Consider the following 22,313-nt stretch of genomic DNA (forward strand, 5'->3'; position numbering starts at 1 on the left):
TCAGCCTGCATTTGGGATGGACTAGAATGTCTGGAGGCAGGGGAACCAGCAAGTCATTGTGGGTGCCAGAATGCAGAGCCTGCCATTGTTCTTTCAGCCACATAGAAGTCTACATCGTTGTCTGCCGTGGTCATAGGAAGCACAATTGTGCATCATGTAACTCCTATCCTCCTACTTTGAGACTGTAAACTTCCACTGAGGGGGGTGTGTGTGTGTGCATGTATTTCTCACTTAGAAGCATTTGCATGGGGGATCTGGGAAACCAACATATTCTTGCGCCGGGTGGTGGTGCTTCAAGGGTGAGGGGGACCAGAAATGGGAGTCAGTGGATTCCAGCTACTTCAGATCTAAGTGCTTTGAAACCAGACAAAGAACAGTACAGTCTTGCAGCCTGGAATCTGCCTGCATCACCTGGTTGAGTCATAGAGTCCCTTCAGATCTTTTGGTGGGCCCAGTCATTGGGAAGGCTTGGAGTACCACCTACTGGCCACCCCCAGGACGAGAAGCATCCCAGGCCTGACTGAGGGAGGAAGGCGCCTGCTGAGGAAAGCTCAGAGGATTGAAGGGTGACTGGGACCCACCTAGTCCAGCCTTCTCGTTTTTCACAGGAGGAGAGAGAGGCTGGGGGAGGTGACCTGCCCAAAGCCTTATAGGGTGAGAGCAGCAAAGGTCAGATTTAGCTCCCAGTCTTTCTAGCTCCACATCCGCTGTTTTTCCTCATGCCGCTCAGGGAATCTCGATTATCCTTGGTGGCCACATGAAATGGGACCCTGGGCAAACCCTTGATTCGGAGACCGGCTCTCTCCCTGTGGTTCTTGAGGATCTCCATACGTTTCTCTCTCTAGACTGGGGTGCAGTGCCCAGTGTGCAGGGAAGGCAGGCTCAGGGCCTACCTCAGAGCCCCTGCTCATGTCTGAGCTGCTGGCTACTCGTTCTCCTCCCGTTGGCCCCATCAGACCCTGGAGAGTCAACCTAGAGAAGCCTGTTATGACCTGCTCTTGAATAGCCTCCGTGTGTGTGTGTACATTCACATGCGTGTGGATATGCATCATCTTAAGAAGTACAGAGGTTTCTGAAGGCAGATCATCAGTAGATTGGAACTGACCAGTAAGTAGTACTAGGCAGTGCCTTCCTCATTATCAGGCCCCTCTGCCTTGTCCGTGGTATGTGTCCTGTTTGGGGAATAAAATCTCTCAGGCCCCTATTTCAGGAGACTTAGGAAACATCATGGCTTTGCTCCCCATCCCTGCTCATGTTCCAGCTGTGGTCAAAGCAAAGAAGAGACACACTTCCCCCGCATCCTCCACCCCATCTTACAGGGAAGGCAGCTGAGACTGTCAGAAAGACAGCAGCTCGTCCAAAGCCATTCAGCAAACCAGCGTCAGGCTGAATCTCTCTTTCCAGATGAGCTCCAGGCCTGCTGGGTCAAGGTGGGGGCTGAGCCTCAGACAAACAGAGACCCCAGATCCAGGAGAAGAATGTGATCATCCTGGAGAGAATCTCCTAGACCGGCCCATCAGGGCACTGGGATCCTGAGGGAGGAGGGGCTCTAGCCTGTCCCCAGGCCCCAGCAGCTTTTCTGTGCCCATGAGGAGGACCCTCCTCTGCCCTGGCTCCCAGTCTCCTCACAGAGGACTTGTATGGGGACCAAGATTGCCATCTCGTGGCCACACTAGCAAAGCACATGAAGTGGGGTGCCCAGCAGAAGCTTTAGAAGGAGCTCGCCCAAGCTCTCGTCTCATGTTTTGCTTTAAAATATTTTTTTACCCATGTTTTCTGTTTTTTTGTCACCACAGTTATCTCAGGTATCCTTCCCCTGCCCCCAGAGAGCCATTCCATAGGACAAATGATGTTAGCACAGCTGATCCGCGCATTGAGAAAGACCGGAAACGTGCTGTGTGCGACTGCTCTGTGCAGGGAAGGTCAAGAGCGGCCTCTTATCTCTCGTCATTCAAGTGCCATTTGATCTTTACTATTTTGTGGCCTTCTTCACATTTGCATCATGGTAGTCACCACGTATCTTGTGTTCTTGACTTCTGCGTCAGTTAATTGTCTATATTCATCACACACGTCATTTCAAAGAGCACAACACATTCGTGCACCACAGTCGACTTAGCCACTCCCCAGTCAATAGGCATCTGCTTTGTTCCGTCTCTTAGTTGTCACAAAAAGTGCTGCTATAAATATTTTGGGGACTTTCTTCTTGTTGGTGGCTTACTTGGGATGTAAGCTGAGTAAAGTAGTCTCTGGTTCAAAGGGTATAGATATGTTAGTCACTTTATTTGCATAATTCCAAATTGCTTTCCAAAATGGTTGTCCCATTTCACAGCTCCACCAGCAGCGTATTAGTGTGCCTGTCTTCCCATGCCCCCTCCAACATTGCCTGTTGCCATTTTGGCCATCTTTGCCAGTTTGCAGTGTCAGGTGAAACTTCAGGTTGTTTTGACTTCTCTTATAGATCATTTTCCATGTGGTTATGACTTTTCTCTTGAGAACTGTTTGTTCATATCTTTTGACCACTTCTGATTTATTATTTTTTATCAGGGAATGGCTGTTAGTCATACAGATGTGCGTACATGTCATATGTATTATAGACACATTTTAATTGTTTGTGTATCTTAGATATCAAACCTTTATCAGAGAAATTTGATTAAAAAGATTCGTTCCTATTCAGTCCTCGCTTATCCTAGATGCATTGATGTTGTCTGTGCAGAAGCTCTTCAGTTTCAAGTCATTGATCATCCAGTTTCCCTTTTATAGTGGCCCCTATCTTGTTTGCTTAAGACTACCTGTGATCTATCGCTCTTCTAAGTTGTTTTCACAGCATGATCTTTACTATGAAGGTCACAATCTCTGTTTGGAAGGTGTTGTGGAAGGCGAGGGGAGGTGTTGGTCTGAATCGGTGTAAAGACCGCCGTCAAGTTTGCCCGGCAGTTTGATCACACGAGGAGTTTTTCCTCTGGTGATTTGTGTTGTTCACTTTATCGACACTGGGTTATTGAGAGTTCTCTGGTTTTTGATTCTCCTTGCCTAGTCTGTCCCAGTGATTCCTCTCTCTGTTGTTTTTCTTCAAACCAATACTGGATGATTTGGGCGGCTGCAGGTTCATGAGGTAGTTTGAGGTCTGGAAGTGCCCCGATTTCTCGCCGTTGTTTCCCTTGAAATGCTAAATCTTGTTTTCCCAAATGAATCTTCTTGCTATCTTACCAGGTTCTACAGAGCATTACTGTGGCAATTTGTTTGGCATAGCATTCAAATTATGAATGAACTTTGGAAATATGATCATTTTTAGTATATTGTTAGGGCTTAGCTACGAGCATTAAGTTCTTTATTTCTTTGTAATTGCACCTTATAATTGAATCTATAGAAGTCTTTTGTGTGCTTTGGTAGGTAAATCTCCAGATATTTTATGCACTTTGTAGTTCTTTGGAATAGGATTTCCCTTTCTTTTATTGCTTCTTATGTTTTGTTATCACATAGAAATTCAGTTGATTTTGGAGGTTTATTTTGTAGCCTACAGTTTGCTGAAGCTAATAATTATCTCAATCAGTATCTTTGCTAATTGTCTAAGATTTTCCAAGTTCACCAGCGTATCATCAGTAAATAGGGATAGTTTTATGTGCTCTTTCCCTATCTTTATGCCTTTAATTTCTTCCTCATCTTATTGCTGTTTCTGGCATTTCTAGAACTATATCAAATACTAATGGGGAGAGTGGGCATCCTTGTTTCACTTGCATATTTATTGGGAAAGGTTCTAGTGTATCCCCATTGTATCTGATGCTTGCTCTTGATAGATGCTTTTCTATGATATTAAAGAAAGCGCCTCTGTGCTTATACTTTGTAGCATTCTTAGCATAAAATTGGTGTACTTTTTCTTTTTATTTTGTTCAATATGTCTCCACTACATGCAAAGATTTTTAAGATTAATTTCTTAAATTTTGAGTTCCAAGTTCTCTCCCTCTTTTCTGCTCTGTCCCTCTCCTTGAGAAGACAAGCAATTTGATATCGATATTACATGTTGAAGCCATGCAAAAAATGTTTTATATTAGCCATGTTGCAAAAGAAAACACAGACAAAAAAGAAAACAAGAAAAAAATTTAAAGTATGCCTCAATCCACACTCAGAATGCCTCAGTTCTCTGGAGGTGGATGCATTTTTTTTATCATGGGTCCTTTGGAATTGTCTTGAATCATTGACTTGGTCTAAGTAGGTAAGTCTTTCACAGTTGCTCATCTTCCCAGTATTGCTGTTACTGTGTACAGTGTACTCCTGTTTCTGCTCACTTCATCTTACATAAGTTCGTAAGCCTTCCCAGGTTTTTCTGAAACCATCCTGCTTGTCATTTCTTACAGCACAATAGCATTCCATCACAAGCATATACCACAACTTGTTCAGCCATTCCCCCATTGATGGGCATCCCCTCAATTTCTATCTCTTTGCTACCAAAAAAGAGATGCTGTAAATATATGTGCGTTTATATTTATAAATAGGTCCTTTTCCCTCTTCTTTGATTTCTGTGGGATATAGACATAGGAGTAATATTGTGGGGTTAAACAGTATGTACAGTTTTACAGCCCTTTGGGCATAGTTCCATGTTATTTTCCAGAATGGTTGGACCAGTTCACAACTACACCAACAGTGCATTAAGTGTCCTGATTTTTCCATGTCCCCTCCAGCATCTGTCCTTTTTCTTTTCTGTCATGTTCACCAATCTGATAGGTATGAGGTGGTACCTCACGGCTATTTTAATTTGCATTTCTCTAATCATTAGTCACTTAGAGCATTTTTTATTTGACTATTGATAGCTTTGATTTCTTCTTTTAAAAATTGCCTTTTCACATCCTTTGATCATTCATCAATTGGGGAATGGCTCTTATTTCTGTAAATACGGCCTTTATTAAAGAAACTTGTTTTAAATTCCGCCCCCCCCCCAGTTTTGTTTTTCTTCTCATTTTGGCTGCATTAGTTTTTGTCTGTGCAAAAGCCTTTTAATATCATATAATAAAAAATATCCATTTTACTTCTAGTGATCCACTCTATCTCTTGTTTGGTCATAAACTTTGCTCTTATGCATAGATCTGACAAGTACATTTTTCCATGCTCGCCTAATTTATTTATGGTATCACCCTTTATGTCTAAATCATTTGTCCATTTTGACCCTATTTTGGCATACATTGTGACATATTGGTCTATGCCTAGTTTCTGCCAAACAGCTTTCTGGTTTTCCCAGCGGTTTTTGTCAAATGGTGACTTTTTTAAAAAGCTTGGATCTTTGGGTTTATCAAACACTAGATTACTATGGTCATTTACTGCCTGTATTGTGTATCTATAATCTATTCTACTGGTCCACCCCTCCGTTTCTTAGCCAGTATCAGATTGTTTTGATGATTAATACTTTGTGATATAGTTTGAAATCTGACACTGCTGGGCCATCATCCTTCACACTTTTTTTTTCATTAATTTCCTTGATATTCTTGACCTTTTGTTCTTCCAGATGAATTTTGTTATTTTTTTTCTAGGTCTATGAAATCATTCTTTGATTGTTTGATTAGTATGGAACTGAATAAATAAATTAATTTAGATAGATTTCTGTGTCATTTTTATCATATTGGTTGGCCTCCCATGAGCAATTAATATTTTTCTAATTCTTTAAATCTGAATTTATTTGTGTGAAAAGTGTTTTGTAATTGTGTTCATATTGTCCCTGGGTTTGTCTTGGCAAGTAGACTCCCAAGTGTTTTATATTGTCTGCAGTTATTTTAAATGGAACTCCTTTCTGTTTTTTGCTTCTGGGTTTTGTTGGTAGTATATAGAAATGTGATAATTTACATGGATTTATTTTATATGCTACAGCTTTACTAAAGCTGTTAATTCTTTCAACTAGTTTTTTAGTTGATTCTCTAGGGTTTTTTAAGTACACCATCATATCTGCCTGTTTTCGTTCCTTCAACTTTTCTTTCTTGTCTTATTGCAAGAGCTAGCATTTCTAGTACCATATTGAATAATAGTGATGATCATGGACATCCTTGCTTCACTCTTCGTCTTGTTGGGAAGACTTCAGATTTACCTCTGTTACAAATAATGCTTGTTCTTGGTTTTAGATAGATGCTATTTATTATTTATTCCTATGCTTTCTAGTGTTTTTAATAGGAATGTGTATTGTATCTTATCAAAAGCATTTTCTGCATCTGTTGATGTACTTATATAATTTTTGTTGTTTTTGTTATTGATATGGTCAATTATGCTGATAGTTTTCCTAATATTGAACCAACCCTCATTCCTAGTATAAATCCCATCCAGTCACATATATAATCTTTGTGATTTATTGCTGCACTCTCCTTGCTTGTATTTTGTTTAAAATTTTGCATTGACATTCATTAAGGAAATTGGTCTATAGATTTCTTTCTCTATTTTTGCTCTCCATATTTTAGGTATCAAAACCATATTTGTCTCATAAAAGAAATTTGGTACAGCTTTTTATTTTTTTTTTCAAATAGTTTTTATAGCATTGAGATTAATTGCTCCTTAAATGTTTGGTGGCATTCACATGTAAATCTAGCTAATCCTAGAGATTTTTTTCTTAGGAAGCTCATTTATGGCTTGTTCAATTTCTTTTTCCAAGATAGAGTTATTTAAGTATTCTGTTTCTTTTTCTGTTAATTTGGGCAATTTATATTTTTGTAAGTATTCATCCATTCCACTTATATTGTCAATTTTGTTGACATATGATTGAGCAAAATAACTCCTAATAATGGCTTTAATTTCATCTTCATTGGTCCCCCTTTCCATTTTTGATAGTGGTAATTTGGGTTTTTTTCTTATCAGATTAACCAATGGCTTATCTATTTTATTGTCTTTATAAAAAAATAAAACCAACTCCTTGTTTTATTTATTAGTTCAGTTTTTTTGTTTTCGATTTTATCAATCTCTCCTTTGATTTTCATGATTTCTATTTGAGTCTTTAATTGGGGATTTTTACTTTGTTCTTTTTCTAGTTTTTTTTTTTATTTGCATGCCCTATTCATTGATTTCCTCTTTCTTTCTTTTATTGATGTATACTTTTAGAGATATAAATTTTCTCCTAAATATTGCTTTGGCTGCATCCCACAGATTTTGGTAGGTTGTCTCATTGTCATTCTCTTCATTAAAATTATCGATTGTTTCCATGATTTGTTTTTTGACCTACTTGTCCTTTAGGATTAGATTATTTAATTTCCAATTGATTTTAAACCAGTGCTTCCATAGCCCTTTATTGAATGTAATTTTTATTGCATTATAATTTGAAAAGGGTCCATTTATTCTGCATTTGGTTGTGAGGTTTTTATGCCCTGACACATGGTCAGTTTTTGTGAAGGTACCATGTACGACTCAGAAAAAGGCATATTCCTTTCTATTCTCATTCACTCTTCTCCAGAGATCTATCATATCTAACTTTTAAAAATTCTATTCAGCTCCTTAACTTCTTTCCTGTTTATTTCAGTGCTAAGTTTATCTAGTTCTGAGTGGGGAAAGTTGAGGTCCCCACTAGTTTTTCTGTCTATTTCCTCCTGTAATTAATGTAATTTTTCCTTTAAGAATTGGATGCTATGTTATTTGGTTCATATATGGTTAGTGTTGATATTACTTCATTGTTTATGGTACCTTTTAGTAATATGTAGTTTCCTTGTTTATCTCTTAATTAGGTTCATTTTTGCTTTTGCTTTGTCTGAGTTCATGATTGCTATCCCTGCCTTTTTTATATCAAGCAAAGCATAATATATTCTGCTCCAGCCTCTTATTTTAACTCGTTGTGTCTCTCTGTTTCAAGTGTGTTTCTTCTGAACCACATATGTCTAGTCTCTAATCCATTCAGCACTCTGCTTCCATTTTATGGGTGAGGTCGTCCCATTCACATTCACAGTTGTGATTGCTAACTGCAAAAAATTCGTTTTCCTCTATTCTCTTTTCTTCTGTTTATCCTGTCCTCTAAAATCTGTTTTGCTTCTAACCACTGCTTTCCTTTGTCTGCCCTCCTTTTTAATCACACACACCCTCTCCTTATATCCCCTTGCCCTACTTGTTCCCTGTTGGGTAAGTTAGATTTTTATACCCAATGGGTGTGTGTGTGTGTGTCTGTGTGTCTGTGTGTGTTCATGTGTGTTTCCTTCTTTGAAACAATTTAGATGTGAATGAGGTTCAAGCATTGCCTGCCCTGCCCCCACCGTTTTCCCCTCCACTGTAAAGCTCTTCCTTGTGCACCTCTTCCATGTGAGATAGTTTTTCCCCATTCTTCCTCTCCCCCTTCTTCCAAAGCATCCCTCTTTCTCACCCATCTTTTCTTTTATATCATCCCAGCATAATCCACTCACTCCCACACCCTCTGTCTATGTAGAATCTTTCTAACTGCCCTAATAATGATAAAGTTATTTGAAGTTACATATGTCATCTTCCCATATAGAAATGTAAACAGTTTAACCTTATTGAGTCCCTTACGGTTTCTCTTTCATGTTTCTTTTTATGACTTCTCTTGAGTCTCATATTTGAAATTCATTTCCTATTCAACTCTGGTCTTTCATCAGGAATGCTTAAAAGCTCTCCATTTCACTAAATATCCACTTTTCCCCTTGAAGAATTATACTAAGCTTTCCTGTGTAGGTTATTCTTGATTGTAATCCTAGCTCCTTTGCCCACTAGAGTATCATCTTCCAAGTCCTCTGCTTCTTTAACATGGTAGCTGCTAAATCTTGAGCATTTTCTTACTCTTCTCTCTGCTGTTACTCCTTTACTGTTGCTGTCCTTGGCTGCTGCATACATTTACTCCTTCTCTATTTCTGTTGTTTGGGGTGTTCAAGAAGCAAATAATCTTGTGTGATCCTGACTATGGCTCCATGGTATTTGAATTGTTTCTTTCTGGCTGCTTGTAGTATTTTCTCCTTGACCTAGTTGCTCTGGAATTTGGCTATAATATTCTTGAGAGTTTTCATTTTGAGATCTCTTTTAGGAGGTGATTGGTGTATTCTTTCAGTGTCCATTTTGTCCTCTGGTTGTAGGATATTGGAGTAGTTCTGCTTTGTGATTTCTTGAAACATGATGCCTAGACTCTTTCTTTGATCATGGCTTTCAGGTCGTCCAGTAATTCTTAAATTATCTCTCCTCGGTCTATTTTCCAGATTATTTGTTTTTCCAGTGAGTTATTTCACATTTTCTTCCATTTTTCCCATTCTTTTGACTTCATTTTATTGTTTCTTGATGTCTCATGCATTCATTAGCTTTCACTTCCCCAATTCTAACTTTTAAGGAACTATTTTCTTTAGTGAGCTTTCCTACCTTTTTTCTGTTTGGTCAATTTTGCTTTTCAAGGAGTTATTTTCATGAGCAAAGTTTTATATCTGTTTTTCATTTAGCCAATTTTGTTTTTTAAAGCTTTATTTTCTTCAGTATTTTTTACACCTCTTTTACCAAAGCTGTTAATTCTCTTTTCATAATTTTCTTCCTTTGCTCTCATTTCTTTGTCTAATTTTTCCTTTCTCTAATTTTGAAAATCATTTTTTAAATCTTTCAAGAATTCTTATTGTGACTTCATGTTCTCCTTAAATTCCACAGAGTCCTTTGTCTCATCAACAATTGGGTCATTTTCCTTTGTTTTGCAGTATATGTAGATGCCTGAACTTGTCTACTAGATGTGGAAGCCATATTTCCTTCAATTTTAAATGTTTTTCCTGATTTATCTGTTATATTCAAAGTCTTTGAGTTTTCTTTTTCCTGAGATCTTTGTTAATTTCAGTCTCTCTCCCCCTCCCCTGCCCCAGTTTTTCCCTATATTCATTTTTTAATCTCTCTTCTCCGATGGTGTTTTCCTTGGGGCCTGTATCTCAAAGTGTCTCAGCCTCCTTCTACACTGGGCAGTTCATGGTTCACCAGCCTGGTCTTTGCCCAATGTGACTTTTGAGTGGTTAGAACTGGTCCTAACTGGATGTGTTGCCTTTTCCCTCAGGCTTGGTAGAGTGTTACACAGCCCTCCTCTTATTCTCATGACCTGCCCCATTCCCTCTGTTCCTTAATTCTCTGGCCCATTACCATCAGTTCAGAGCCTTGCCACACTGGTGCTATTTTCTACTCCAGCTCTTGGAGTTCAGACCTTTGCAGCATTCGTGGTTTAGTGTTGTGCCCCCTGCCCCTCTTCAGGCTTTTGCTCCTGAAGGGCTACAGCTGCTCTGGCTGTATTCTCTGGCTAGGCAAACTTCCATAGTCTGGAGCTGGAGTCTCCATGGGCTGGAAAGAGGGAGAGGACCAGAGTGTGGGGATGGGTTTTGTTGTAAGCTTGTGTCAGGTATTTTAAGACAACGATCTACTATGCTTAGCATTTGAAATAACATAAAGCAGCATAAGATTAGGAATATGGAGAAAGGAGTAGCGAGGCTGGGCTTGAGTGCTAAGGAAAGGCTTTGTGGAAGGGGAGATAATGAGTAAGTCAGTGGCTAGAACAGATGACAATAGTCATTCATCCAGGGGATACTTGGGTACCCAGTGTGTGGAAGACACTGTCCTAGGGAGCAGGGATAAGAAAGAAGGCTGAAAAGGTGAGGAGAGGTTGTGGACATCCTGGAACACTAGACCAAGGGGTCTGAATGACCCTTGAGCCCTGGGGAAACAGCTGATGGTTTTTGAGAATGACTCGTGTGAAGGAATTCTAGGATTGGAGACTAGAGGCCAAGGGGACAGCAAGGAGACGTTACATTAACCCAGGCAGAATGTCATCAGAACCTAGAGATAATTCCATAGCTTAGGGTGACTGGGGGGAAGGTAGCTCGAGCCTCTGACATACAGAAAAGTCAAGAAAGGGAGCGAGTTTGGAAGGAGTTTGGGGGCATGCTGAGTTTGAGGTGCAGGTGCCCAGCAGGTGTTTGGAGATCCAGAAATGGGATGTGGAGGGAGGGGGACTGTGGGGCATTCCCAGAGAAGAGAGCATTGAGGCCATGATGAGCTCTGTGGGAGTGATGATGGAGGGAACAAGCCCCAAGCTTTTATTTGTACCCCAGGGCCTAGCACGCTGCCCTGCTCACAGGAAGCACTTAATAAGTGTTTTGTTTTTTCCATGTGCTCACTCAACTGGAGAGCATGGGAAGGAGAGTCTTAGGGAATTCCTAAAAAGGACAGAGGAAACCCACAGGATTTAAATTCCAGTGAGGATTTTGTATTTTGCCTAGAGGCCAGAGGGGGTCATTGAAGGTTTGGTAAAGAGGTCTTAGGTCTGTGTTTAGGATATCAGATCAGCAGCTAAGGAAAGCGTAGAGGCGGGAGGCAGGGAGGAGGTTATCGTGGCCCTGTGGGCCAACGAGAGATGCTAAGTCAAAGTTAAGTTAGAAATGTGGCAGAGAGAAGGAGCTGGACGCCAGAGAGGCTATGTGTGGGGGTTGTCTGGAGAGGCCTTGACAGATCAGGGAGGCAGGGAGACCAAAGGGCCCCCTCAGTAACTCTGGGCTTTCTTCCATTAAAGGATTCCTCAGACCCTTCTTGCCACTTCCAGCTGGCTCTCTCTGTTCACTGCTGCCTGGAGTTGGGAGGAAGGGGGCTGGAATGGAAGCCTTGTGGACTTAGATTAGACAGAAGGAAGAACTTGCTCCCAAGATCTCCTAAGGTGTTAGACATCTTCCAGAACAGAGGCCATTTTCTTTATTGTATCCAATTTGGCTGTGATCACTACGGTTGGCGATTCCTTGACTGTCTTTTAAGTGCCCGTAGAGGGGTGATTTCACTTGCTCCGCATGAATCCCTGTGGGTCAATGAGAGGGCCGGAGGGTGGAGGATGGGACTCAAATCCTCCTAGTGGACGATTCCTAGCTGTTCCAGCACGCCCAGTCACTCCACACACGCAGATTGCTTTCTTCTCTCCATCGTGTGGGCTCACTGTTGCCACATTCACCTCAGACTGTATCAAGTTGTGTTTATTAATGCTTATATTTGCTCTCAAGCCAAGTTTGTCTCCTTGTCTGAATTACAAAATGCTTCTAGACTCCTTTTTGTCTCCCCCGTGTCAGTGGACACAGAGCTCACCACACTCTCCAGACTGCTTCCTCAGGGCTTTTGTCCTCCATGGGCAGCCCTTTGGTTCCTTCCTGAAGCTTCTGCTCTGACCACAAGGGGATAGTGTTTGGTTGGCTGTCTTTGGGTTCATCATTTCTACTCTGTGTTGTCACTGGGTGTCCTTGTCTCTTGTCCTCTGCCAGCCTGTGAGCAGGCACAGTGGCCTCTCTCCCTGTCCTCCTAGCTCCTGGCAAAGGACCTTGCCTTCCCTCCTAGGCTCGTAGATCTAGGCCTGAAAGGGATCATAGAGACCATCTGGTCCAAGGCTGTCATTCTACAGAGGAGTAAACAGGTCAGAGAAGTCAAGTGATGGAGGTAGGATTTTACCCAGCATCCTTGGGTTCTAAATCCAGCACTTTTTCTGCTCTAGGTCACTGTGTTTCTGGAAAACTAGCCCAGACCAGGCCTGTGGGCCCTCAGTAACATGCAAGGAAAGGCAGAGAGAAATCATCATAGGATGTTCCCTAAGAACAGCATCTTCTGGGCTCCTGCAACCACAAGCCCAGGCAGGTGCCATACATCTTCCCAAAACATTCTGAGAGCACCGTACGCTGGCAGCCATGCAGCACCCCGAGCAGGCCTGGGGTGTGGCTCCTTCAGCTTTCTGTGGGGAAAACCCTGGTTCCACTCACTTTTTTGATGCCTTCTCTGCAGGCTGGTGGAGGAATTCATGCTGTTGGCCAACATGGCCGTGGCTCATCAGATCTACCGCTCATTCCCTGAGCAGGCCCTCCTGCGCCGCCATCCGCCGCCCCAGAGCAAGCTCCTGAGTGACCTCGAGGAACTCTGTGACCAACTGGGGCTAGCCATTGACTTCAGCTCAGCAGGAGCCCTTCATGTGAGTGTCTTGCTTTGCCAGGGCCCTACCCAGTGTCGGGGGTTTTGGCACTTAAGATTGCTACAGTCCCCCCTTTCCTCAGAGGAGCCGGGCAGGGTTTAACGGATCTTGCCAAGCTGCAGGAGAGGGCAGGAACAGGCATCAGGCATGGGCATTCCTAGAAGAGGAAGGGTTTGTGTGCTGCTCTTGGCTCTGGTCGTCACAAGAGCCAGAGAGAGGTGGGCCAGGCTAGCACAAGCAGCAGTCCTGGCGGAAGCCCAGGGGGCAGGGGTGGGGCATGGGTCCCGAGACCCAGTGAGACTTTGGACCCCGGAACACAAGGTCCATTACACCCACCCCCAGGACACCACTGGCCTCGGACACCTTGAGGTTCTTGCTGGGAAGTACTCTAGCAGCTTCCTCTTCTAAGTAATCACTCTGTGTGACTAGCTGCCAAACCCCTCTTGGCCTTCTGGGGAAAAGCTCTGGCCCCTGTGCCCGTCACATTGCTGGGCAGAAGGACTGTCTCTGGAGTCTTTCTCCCCTCCAGGCAGAGGTCCAGGAGCAGCCCAGGGAATGGTGGTCCACACTGTGAGCCCTGCCTGGAAGGGGCAGTGCTGTCTGATTTCACTGACTGTGAACTTTGAAACCTCTTCCCCTCCTCCCCCACCTCAGCCAAGATTGTGCTGAGGATGTGCCAGACACAGCCTCTGCCGTCAGTGGAGTCCGTGAACAAGGGGGCTGAGTCCTGGGCTTAGGAGCATTTCACACACTGACCAGTATGGCTTCCAATTCAAGATGTTATCTTTTTTGTGTGTGTGCTGAAATTACTTTGAAAGACCCCTTTTGGGGCTTTATGCCAGGGACTCAGAAACCGACAGCCTTGGCTCTGCCCCACCCAAAGAGAAAGTTCATTTGGTGCGTGTGTGCGGAGTTGGGGGCCTGGGATCCCCTCTGTGTCAGAGGGGTCACACTGAGGGCAAGAGGCGCTGCCAAGGAGAGCAGCAGGACCTGATGCTGGTGCACAGGGCCACTGCAGACAACTGGGATTTGGCTCTGCCCACCGTGGCCAGCTGTGGCTGAACCCTGTCCCCACCAGAGGTTATGTGGGTTTGGGGCAGGCCCCCAAAGCAGCTGGAACCTCCAGGAGCACTATGCTCTGGTGGGAAAAGGTCTAGACCAGACTTGGGAAGCTAAGATTCTGTTCCTAACCAACTGTGTGACTTTGGCAAGACATTTCCCATCTTGGACCTCGAATGAGAGAATTAGATTACATGATCTCTGTAGTCTTGCCTAGGCTTCTCATACTCTGACCCCCAGGGGTGTAGCTGCTGCTTTGATTAGGCCACGGGCCAAGAGCTCTAAGGCATCTCGAGAGCCTGGCCTCGCCTCTGCCCTGAGATTGGGGCCCGGAGGCCACCGCTCTCCTGAGAAGCCCTGGCCAGGGCCAAGTACTCTTCTCTTCCCTGGCTTGCAGTTTACTTTGAATGTGTTGGGGGTTTTGTTTTTTTTTTCCCTTCCTAGAAAAGTCTGACAGAGATGTTCGGTGATGACATGTATTCTTTGGCTTGGAAGGAAGTGCTTACCAACATGTGCTCGAGGCCTATGCAGGTAGGAAAGCCCCCGTTCCATTCCCTGCCCCTCCACTGCTGCCTGGAGACCAGTTGCCTTCTCACATGTGTTCCCTCCACCTTCCTGCTCATGGGGAGGTGGGAAGGCCAGGCTTGGAGTGCCTGGGCACTGCTGGCTGTTGCTGGTGAGCCCCACAGGGTAGAGCCGCCTCCCAATGCCTCCAAGGGGAACGTCTGGCTTTCTTCAGACCTGAGGCGGGGAGAGCGCTAGAGCCACTACTTGGGTTCACCTCCCCTGCACCAAGGGATGCCCGGTTTCCTCACCACCACCACCACCCCTTAGCACATGCCCACTTAATCGTGCCCTTTCCTACAGAAGGATAGGATTCCTTAGTGTTCAGCTCCCCACCTCAGGTGCTGGGCCTACTTTCAAGAGCCTGGGCCCAAATAGCACCAAGAAGCTGATGCCTGGTACTGTTGCCACACCCTTGGAACTGCCCAGGGGGATGCCAGCTGGGAGGTGCAGGAGCCAAACTGGCCCTGCCTGTGGTGTCCCAGTGACTCCTGGGATTTGAAGCCACCTGTGGGAGACACCGCTCCCCTGCAAGGGGGCAGGGAAGGAGGAAGCAGATGATGAATGGGAGGCTCACCTTCTCTTCTCGAGATGTCCAGACTGAGGCTGCTTCAGAGAAAGTCAGGGCTAGTGCTTGGGGCACTGGGCCTGGGGCTGCACCAGACCATCACCCTATCCTCAGGCAGCATTTAGTAATTGGCTGCTGTGTGCCAAGCCCTATCCTAGGCACTGGAGGACATACTCCCAAGGCCAGAGGGAATTCCCAAAAAGACTTAGGGTCTAGCCCAGGGAAGCAAGATGTGCACATCAAAATATATGCAGAGTATAAAAAAGCAAAAATGGGAGCAGAGATCTAGGAAAGGCCCGCCTTTGAAGGAAGCTAGGGACTGAGAGGCGAGGGTGAGGCAGAAATGCATTCCCAGCATGGGGAGCAGCCTATGCAAAAGCTTGGAGGTGGGAGATGGAGAATCTTTGGTGAAACAAAACGGAGGGTATGATTGGACAGAATGGCGTGTGATTGGAGCTGTGTAAGATGAGCTTAGAAAGTCAGGTTGGAGCCAGGGCGTGAAGGGCTTCAAATGCCAGGCAGGTTTGGTCCCTGAAGTAATGGGGAGCCATGGGAGTTTGCTGAGTAGGAGAGAGACATGATCAGACAATGGACTGGAGGGAGAGGGGACTCGAGGCAGAGAAGGATTTGGGAGGCTCCCAAGGGAGTGGCCGTGGGGACCTGATGGTCCAGTTCTGCTCCAGGGCAGGAGGAGGCAGGGGCTGTGCCAGCTGGGCAGCGGCAGCCTGGGTTTGGCCCATAGTGTGGCCCAGCCAAGGCCCTGGAGCCATGTCCTCCGTTATGTCTTGCCCTTCTCTGCTTCCTGAGCTGACCGCCTCTGGTAGCCCTGGCACTACTGGCATACACGGGTCCCTCCCTGCTCAGAAGGCCCTGCTCCCTTCTCCTTTGATGCCCCCAGAGCTAGAGAGAAGAGGCAGCACCAGTGTGGCTTTCCCTGCCTTCCTCCTGAGCCCCCTTGGCCAGAGCCTGTCTGCAGAGCAGCCGGGCAGTGACTGGGGTAAGGAGTGCCCCAGCTTGCAGCTGGGGAGGCGGGTGGCTAGGAAGGCAGCCCAGGGAGCAGTGACAGCTTGGGTTTGTTCTGGCTTTGCCCTGCTGGCTCTGCCAAGGAGTGTAGTCACCATCCTGCCCCCTGGCCTGACCTGCCCCCTCTTTAGCTTTGGGTGATAGCGATCCCCCAGGAATTGGTTGTTGCCCTGCTCCAGGGGGACCATGGAATCCAAGCTTCTGGAGACTCTGTGGGGAGGGGGGCACTGGGTGCTCACTTGGGATCACAGGACCACTCTGAAGGACAGCAGGAGGCAGGCGGGCAGTTGGAGGTTTCCCCAGCTCAGCCTGGGATTTAGGCCTGTGTCCGCACGCCCAGTCCCCACTCTATAGCAGCCCTAACCTGAAACATGTTCCCAGGCCCTAAGAGAACTTGGGTGAACTTTCTGTCATCTTCCGGTGACCTTAGGCATTTCCTGGGAATTTGGCAGAGGGAGCCAAGCCACCTTGGAGCAGCCTGCCGCTGGGGGCAGACTCTGAGCCCTGCCTGGTGGGGACCCCAGGAGGAAGTCCTTCCCTCACAGGTGCCCTCAGGGCGCCGGTGAGGAAGGAGCAGGGGCCCCCTGGACCCCGACTCACTGTCTGGCTATGGAGTTTGGCAGATCCAAGAACAGAGCCAAGCTGGGGTCAGGGCGGAGGCTGAGGCTCCAGGCCTCCCTGTGGCCTCCTAGGGGCCTTAGCCTGTGTACAGGCCAGAGCCCAGCAGGAGCTGGAAGGGAAAGGGGTTTGGAAAGCTGAGGTGCTCCCTCCTTGCCTGAGCCGGGCCTCAGTCCGGCTCCCTTGCAGGCCCTGGCTATTCCTTTGGGTGCAGCATGTGCATGCGTGTGTATGTGCATGTGCATGCACTTGTGCATGCTTGTGCATGCGTGTATACCCCCAGGCATGGGCTGGACGTCATTCCGCAGCTGCTCACGCAGTGTCCCTGGCCCGCCGTTGTTCTTCCGTTGTGTCTGACTCTTCATGACCCCATCTTGGGTTGTCTTGGCAGATGCTGGAGTGGTTTGCTGTCTTCTTCTCTCGCTCATTTTACAGATGAGGAAACTGAGGCCCACAGGGTTCATTGGCTAGCCCAGAAATGTCTGAGGCCAGATTAGAACTCAGGAAACTGAAGTCTCTCCACTTCCAGGCCTGGCGCCCTGTGCACTGTGTGGCCACCTCACCACCCCCACCTTCCCCCAGCCTATCAGGCCTCCTTTTTTTCTGGTCCTGGGGGTCTGGAGTAGCAGGCAGCAGACAGCAGAGGCTTCTGGGAAAGCCAGGCTGCTCTGCCCAGGTGCTGCGCAGATGAGCCCTGTGGTACCTTGCTCTCCTCCTGAGCTGGAGCCACGGCCCAGGCTCCAACCCCAAGGAGGGGCCTTTGAAAATACAGACATCTGGCTGGGAGGGGCTAGCCAGCTCCCTGAAGGCCTCAGTAGGCTGCCGGGTACTCGCTGTGCCTTCGACCCCCAGCCCAGCACGGGGGCACCACTGGGAGCTGATAGCGCTAGCTGGTGTCTCCCAACATCATCACCCCAAAACCGTCCCAGAGAAGATCTATACCAGCCATGTGGGGCCCAGTGTAGGCAGGGGCAGATCAGGGTCAGAGGGTCAGGCCTGGGCTGGCGTCGCCGGGGATGAGGGCCAGTGGCACATTTGTCTGAAATTGTGGAGAGCTGGAGTCGGAGCCATGCTCTAGAAACAGACATGGGCCGAGGCTGTTTTCCCACAGCCCAGACCCGTCTCAGTGAGGACCTGTCCCCTTGCCTCTCAGCAGTGACCAGGCACACTAAAGGTCACAGGAGGAGGGGGCCATGCGCTCTCCACAGGCAGTCACTGGGGTGCCTGCCCCCATTGGTTGGCACTCTAGCCCTCATTCTCGTGCCTGCTCCATGGTCGGCCTGCCATTCCCCCTGTTCCTGGTCCCCCAGAGGCTGCCTGCTGGCTCGGGCCTCTGACACCTTCCTCTCCCCTCCAGATGGCCGTGTACTTCTGCACGGGTGCTCTGCGGGATGAAGCTCAGTTCCGACACTATGCCCTCAACGTGCCCCTCTACACCCACTTCACCTCGCCCATCCGCCGCTTTGCTGACGTCCTGGTGCACCGGCTTCTTGCAGCCTCGCTCGGTAGGTTGGAGAGCTGTGAACCCTCCAGTGGCCACCCAGGTGGGCCAGACTGAGGGAAGCGGGTCCACCCCAGGCTAGCCGGCAGAAGCAGAGTCTGGCCACAGGGCAACTGACACTCACCACAGTCGCTGGCTGGGCCTAGGGAGCCGCCATGGAGTCCCAGTCTGCCAGAACTGGGAAGACCAGAGAGGTCCAGTCCAACCACGATTGCAAGTCCCTGGTCAGACTCCCCCCTCCAGGCTTCACGGGTAGATTTCAGTGGGAGGGTCCATGAACAGTGAGACAAAAAAGTTACTTGTTTTTTCTATTTATTTCAACGCACATGAATTCCTTTGTGCTTGTCCATGTTTTATTTTATGTATTTAAGAATGCATTTCTGAGGAGAGGTCCCTCAGCTTCTGCAGCCTGCCTGCTGAGGGTGGGGTCCATGGCACAAAGTGAGGACCCCCAAGGCCAGACCTTCACGTGCTTCTTGGAGGGAGCTGAGGGCCCAGGTTCTCCCCTCCCTCCTCATCCTCTTGGGGAGATGCCTGGCTAGCTAGTCTCCTTCCCCAGAGTCTATACCCAACCTCAGCCCTGCAGCCCTAAAGGGCTCCTCCCCTCTTCTTGCCAGGTTCCAGAGAGCCTCTGAGCCTGGATGCAGATGCCCTCCAGAAACAGGCTGACCACTGCAATGACCGACGGATGGCCTCCAAACGGGTGCAGGAGCTCAGCACCAACCTCTTCTTTGCGGTCATGGTTAGGGTAAGGCAATTTAAGGCTCCAGCCCTTCTCTCTCCCTTCCCACTCATCCTCAGGATGAGCTTACTCCTCCATGCACCATGGCTTCCGGCTGTCTCTGGACTTGCCTCTGAAAGGGAAGCAGAGGCTGGGCTTTGGGGTGCAGCTCTAGCCTCAGGAAAAAGTGTCCTGGCTCAGTGGTGCATGCAGTGCCTTGCCCTGAGCCCCTGGGGCTCTCGGTGACCTCATGGCATCCTTGCCTCCCACAGGAGAGCGGCCCCCTGGAGTCAGAGGCCATGGTGATGGGAGTCCTGAACAAGGCCTTTGACGTGCTGGTGTTACGCTTTGGAGTGCAGAAGCGTGTCTACTGTAATGTGAGTGCGGCTGGGGGCTGGGGGGCGAGCAAGCCCTGCTGGGAGGCTCCAGCTTCCCTGAACAGGGGAGTTAAGGGAAGGCTTCTCAGCAGTGATGGGAAGAGAAAAGAGCAGCGGGGCCAGCCCTGGAGCATCATCCTGGCCCCAAGACTGGGGCTGTCCCCAGCAGAGGGTGGGGAGAGACGGGAGGCCCGTGGGCCACCTCCAGGGGAGTCAGAGACCTCTGTCATGTCCCGCTCCCTTTCCCTCCCTTGGCCCCTCCCTCTTCTCCCTGCCTTCATCCCCAGTTCACAGAGCCTTCCCCTTACAGAAGGATCTTCACTCAGCTGTAACTGAATGTTCTTATGGAGGCTCAAAGTAGAAATCACCTGGAGAGTGCTGGCGTGTAGTGAATGAAGCCGCAGCTGGAGGCAGCGTCCTTTAGCAGGGATCCCTGGGATAACTTCCTGCGCAAGCTTAACCTGTGGATCAGTCTGTCTTGGCAGCGTTCTCATGGCTGCTGGCTCCCCTCGGGTACTTGGGCCTGCCTTTGCTCCCTGCACCCTTTGGCTGCTTGTGTTGTATGCTTCAGGGCCTGACCTTGCACTGTGTGTCCACTCTAAGTCCTCCTAAAAGCAGGGCAGTGTCCTGGGCTTGACATTCCAGGTTTATAAAAGACCCGGCTCCCTCAGAGCAGGTGCTAGGCCCCCATCACTGACCCAATCCCAGCCCCCCTCTCCTGGCACGATCGATGGCTCGGCCTCTCCAGGCTTAGCTGGAGTGACCCTCACGCCACGGGTGTCCAGTTAGTTCCTCACCAGGCCTGGACTTCTGCCTTTCCTGCTTGGGATCAGGCCTGCCATTGTTGTGCTTTGCTGGTACGGCCTTCCAGAACCTGGGGTTGTCTTTGTACCCTGATGAGGTGTCGAGGCACGACCTGACTAGACTATAAGCCTTAAAGAGAAAATCTGAAATGTACCATCTCCTGTTCAGAGCCCTTGAGTTGGCTCCCCAGATGCACAGCCAAACACTGCCTTCCCAGGCCTCCTGGATGTCCTGGATTCCTGGCCAGGTGCTGTCTTATTGGGCATCAAGCCACACTCTAAAAAACTTAGTTCCACTCTTCCATATCATCTCTCAGCCCCAGCTTCAGTTGGAAGAAGAGGTGAAAGCTGTACCTCTAGTCCCAAGGCTTTCCACCTCCTGCCTGGGATGTCCCAGCCCCCAGCAGTACCTCCCAGGCTTCCATCTTCTCATAATATCTTGATTTCTCCTAAAGTCACTAGCTTCCACTTGCTCCAATCTAATTTTTAAGGTAGTATTTTCTTCAGTGGTCTTTTGACCTCCTTTTCCATTTGGCTAATTCTGCTTTTCAAGGCATTCTTCTCATTGGCTTTTTGGAGCTCTTTTGCCATTTGGGTTAGTCTATTTTTTAAGGTGTTGTTTTCTTCAGTATTTTTTTGGGTCTCCTTTAGCAAGTCATTGACTTGTTTTTCATGGTTTTCTCGCATCCTTCTCATTTCTCTTCCCAATTTTTCCTCTACTTCTCTTACTTGCTTTTCCAAATCCTTTTTGAGCTCTTCCGTGGCCTGAGACCAGTTCATGTTTTGCTTGGAGGCTTTTGATGTAGGCTCTTTGACTTTGTTGACTTCTTGTGGCTGTATGTTTTTTTTTTTAAAGGTGTTTTATTTATTTTTAGTTTACCACACACGGTTCTACATAGTTTTGAGTTCCAGTTTTTCTCCCCTCCCTCCCCAAGACGGCATGAAGTCTCATATAACTGTCATGTATAACTTCGCATTGAATTAATTTATGCTCTAGTCAAGTCGTGGAGAAGAATTTTGACCAATGGAATGAATCACGAGAAAGAAGAAACAGAACCAAAAAAAAAAAAAACAAAACAAACAAGAAAAAAAAAACCCCAAAAACAAAAACAAAAGAGAAGCAGAAAAGGCGAGCATGTAGTGTGCCTCAGTCTGTATTCAAACTTCTCAGTTCTTTCTCTGAATGAAGATAGCATTCTCCATCGTGAGTCCCCTGGAGTTGTCCTTGCCCCTTAGGTTGCTGAGAAAAGCATAGTTTGTCAGGGTTGGTCCTCACGGAATCCATATATCTGTGGCTGTGCACAACATTCTCCTGGCTCTGCTCCGCTCACTCAGCATTATGTCGTGTAGGTTTTTCCAGGTTGTTATGAAGTCTGCATCATCCCCATTTCTTATGGCACAATAGTATTCCATCACCTTCATATACCACAGCTTGTTCAGCCATTCCCCAATTGATGGGCATCCCTTTGCTTTCCAATTCTTGGCTACCACAAAGAGAGCTGCTATAAATATTCTTGTACATATGGGTCCTTTTCCCGCTTGCATGATTTCTTTGGGATACAACCCTAGAAGTGGTATTACTGGGTCAAAGGGTATGAACATTTCTATAGCCCTTTGGGCATAGTTTGTGGCTGTATGTTTTGCTCCTCTTTGTCACCAGAAAAGGAATCTAGAGTTTGAGTTTGAGTCTGCATTTGAGACCAAGTTCGTTTTCGCTGCCTGTTCATGTTCCCAGCCAACTGCTTGACCCTTGAGTTTTTTGTCAGAATATGACTGCTTGTAGAGTAGAAAGTACTTTGTCCCAAGCTTTAGGGTCCAAGCACTGCTGTTTTCAGAGCTATTTCTACTCCACCGTCACCCCAGCCCTTGTCACAGCAGTGCTTCTCCTCCCCCAAGAACTGCCAGACAGGACCACAGTCTAGATCCAAGCAGGGCACAGCAAGAGGATCTGCCTTTGTGCCCACTAAGCGCTCCTTGCATCCCCGCTCTGATCCGCTGCTAGATTCCTCCCACCGTGTGAGCCAGGGACTTGGGAAGCAGCTGACACTGGAGCTCTGGAAGCAGCCTCAGGAGCTTCCTGCTGTTGCCACTGCCACCACTACACCACCTCCTTCACCCCCAGGGCTGGTGGCAGGACCGCTCTGAACTCAATCCCACAGTTTCCCCCAACCTGCTCTT

General features: G+C 47.3%; 1 protein-coding gene across 1 annotated transcript in view; it reads left to right on the plus strand.

The window, feature by feature from the left end:
* The window catches only part of DIS3L2 (DIS3 like 3'-5' exoribonuclease 2), a 341,276-nt gene that overhangs the window by 317,470 nt on the left and 1,493 nt on the right, over positions 1-22,313 (plus strand). Inside the window, exons 15-19 of the mRNA XM_036767849.1 lie at positions 12,718-12,901; positions 14,405-14,491; positions 18,091-18,238; positions 18,852-18,982; positions 19,228-19,332. Of these exons, the coding sequence (XP_036623744.1) occupies positions 12,718-12,901; positions 14,405-14,491; positions 18,091-18,238; positions 18,852-18,982; positions 19,228-19,332 (655 nt within the window). The remainder of the gene's footprint in view (positions 1-12,717; positions 12,902-14,404; positions 14,492-18,090; positions 18,239-18,851; positions 18,983-19,227; positions 19,333-22,313) is intronic.

This window comes from Trichosurus vulpecula, chromosome 7 (assembly GCF_011100635.1).
Source record: "Trichosurus vulpecula isolate mTriVul1 chromosome 7, mTriVul1.pri, whole genome shotgun sequence".
NCBI lineage: Eukaryota > Metazoa > Chordata > Mammalia > Diprotodontia > Phalangeridae > Trichosurus > Trichosurus vulpecula.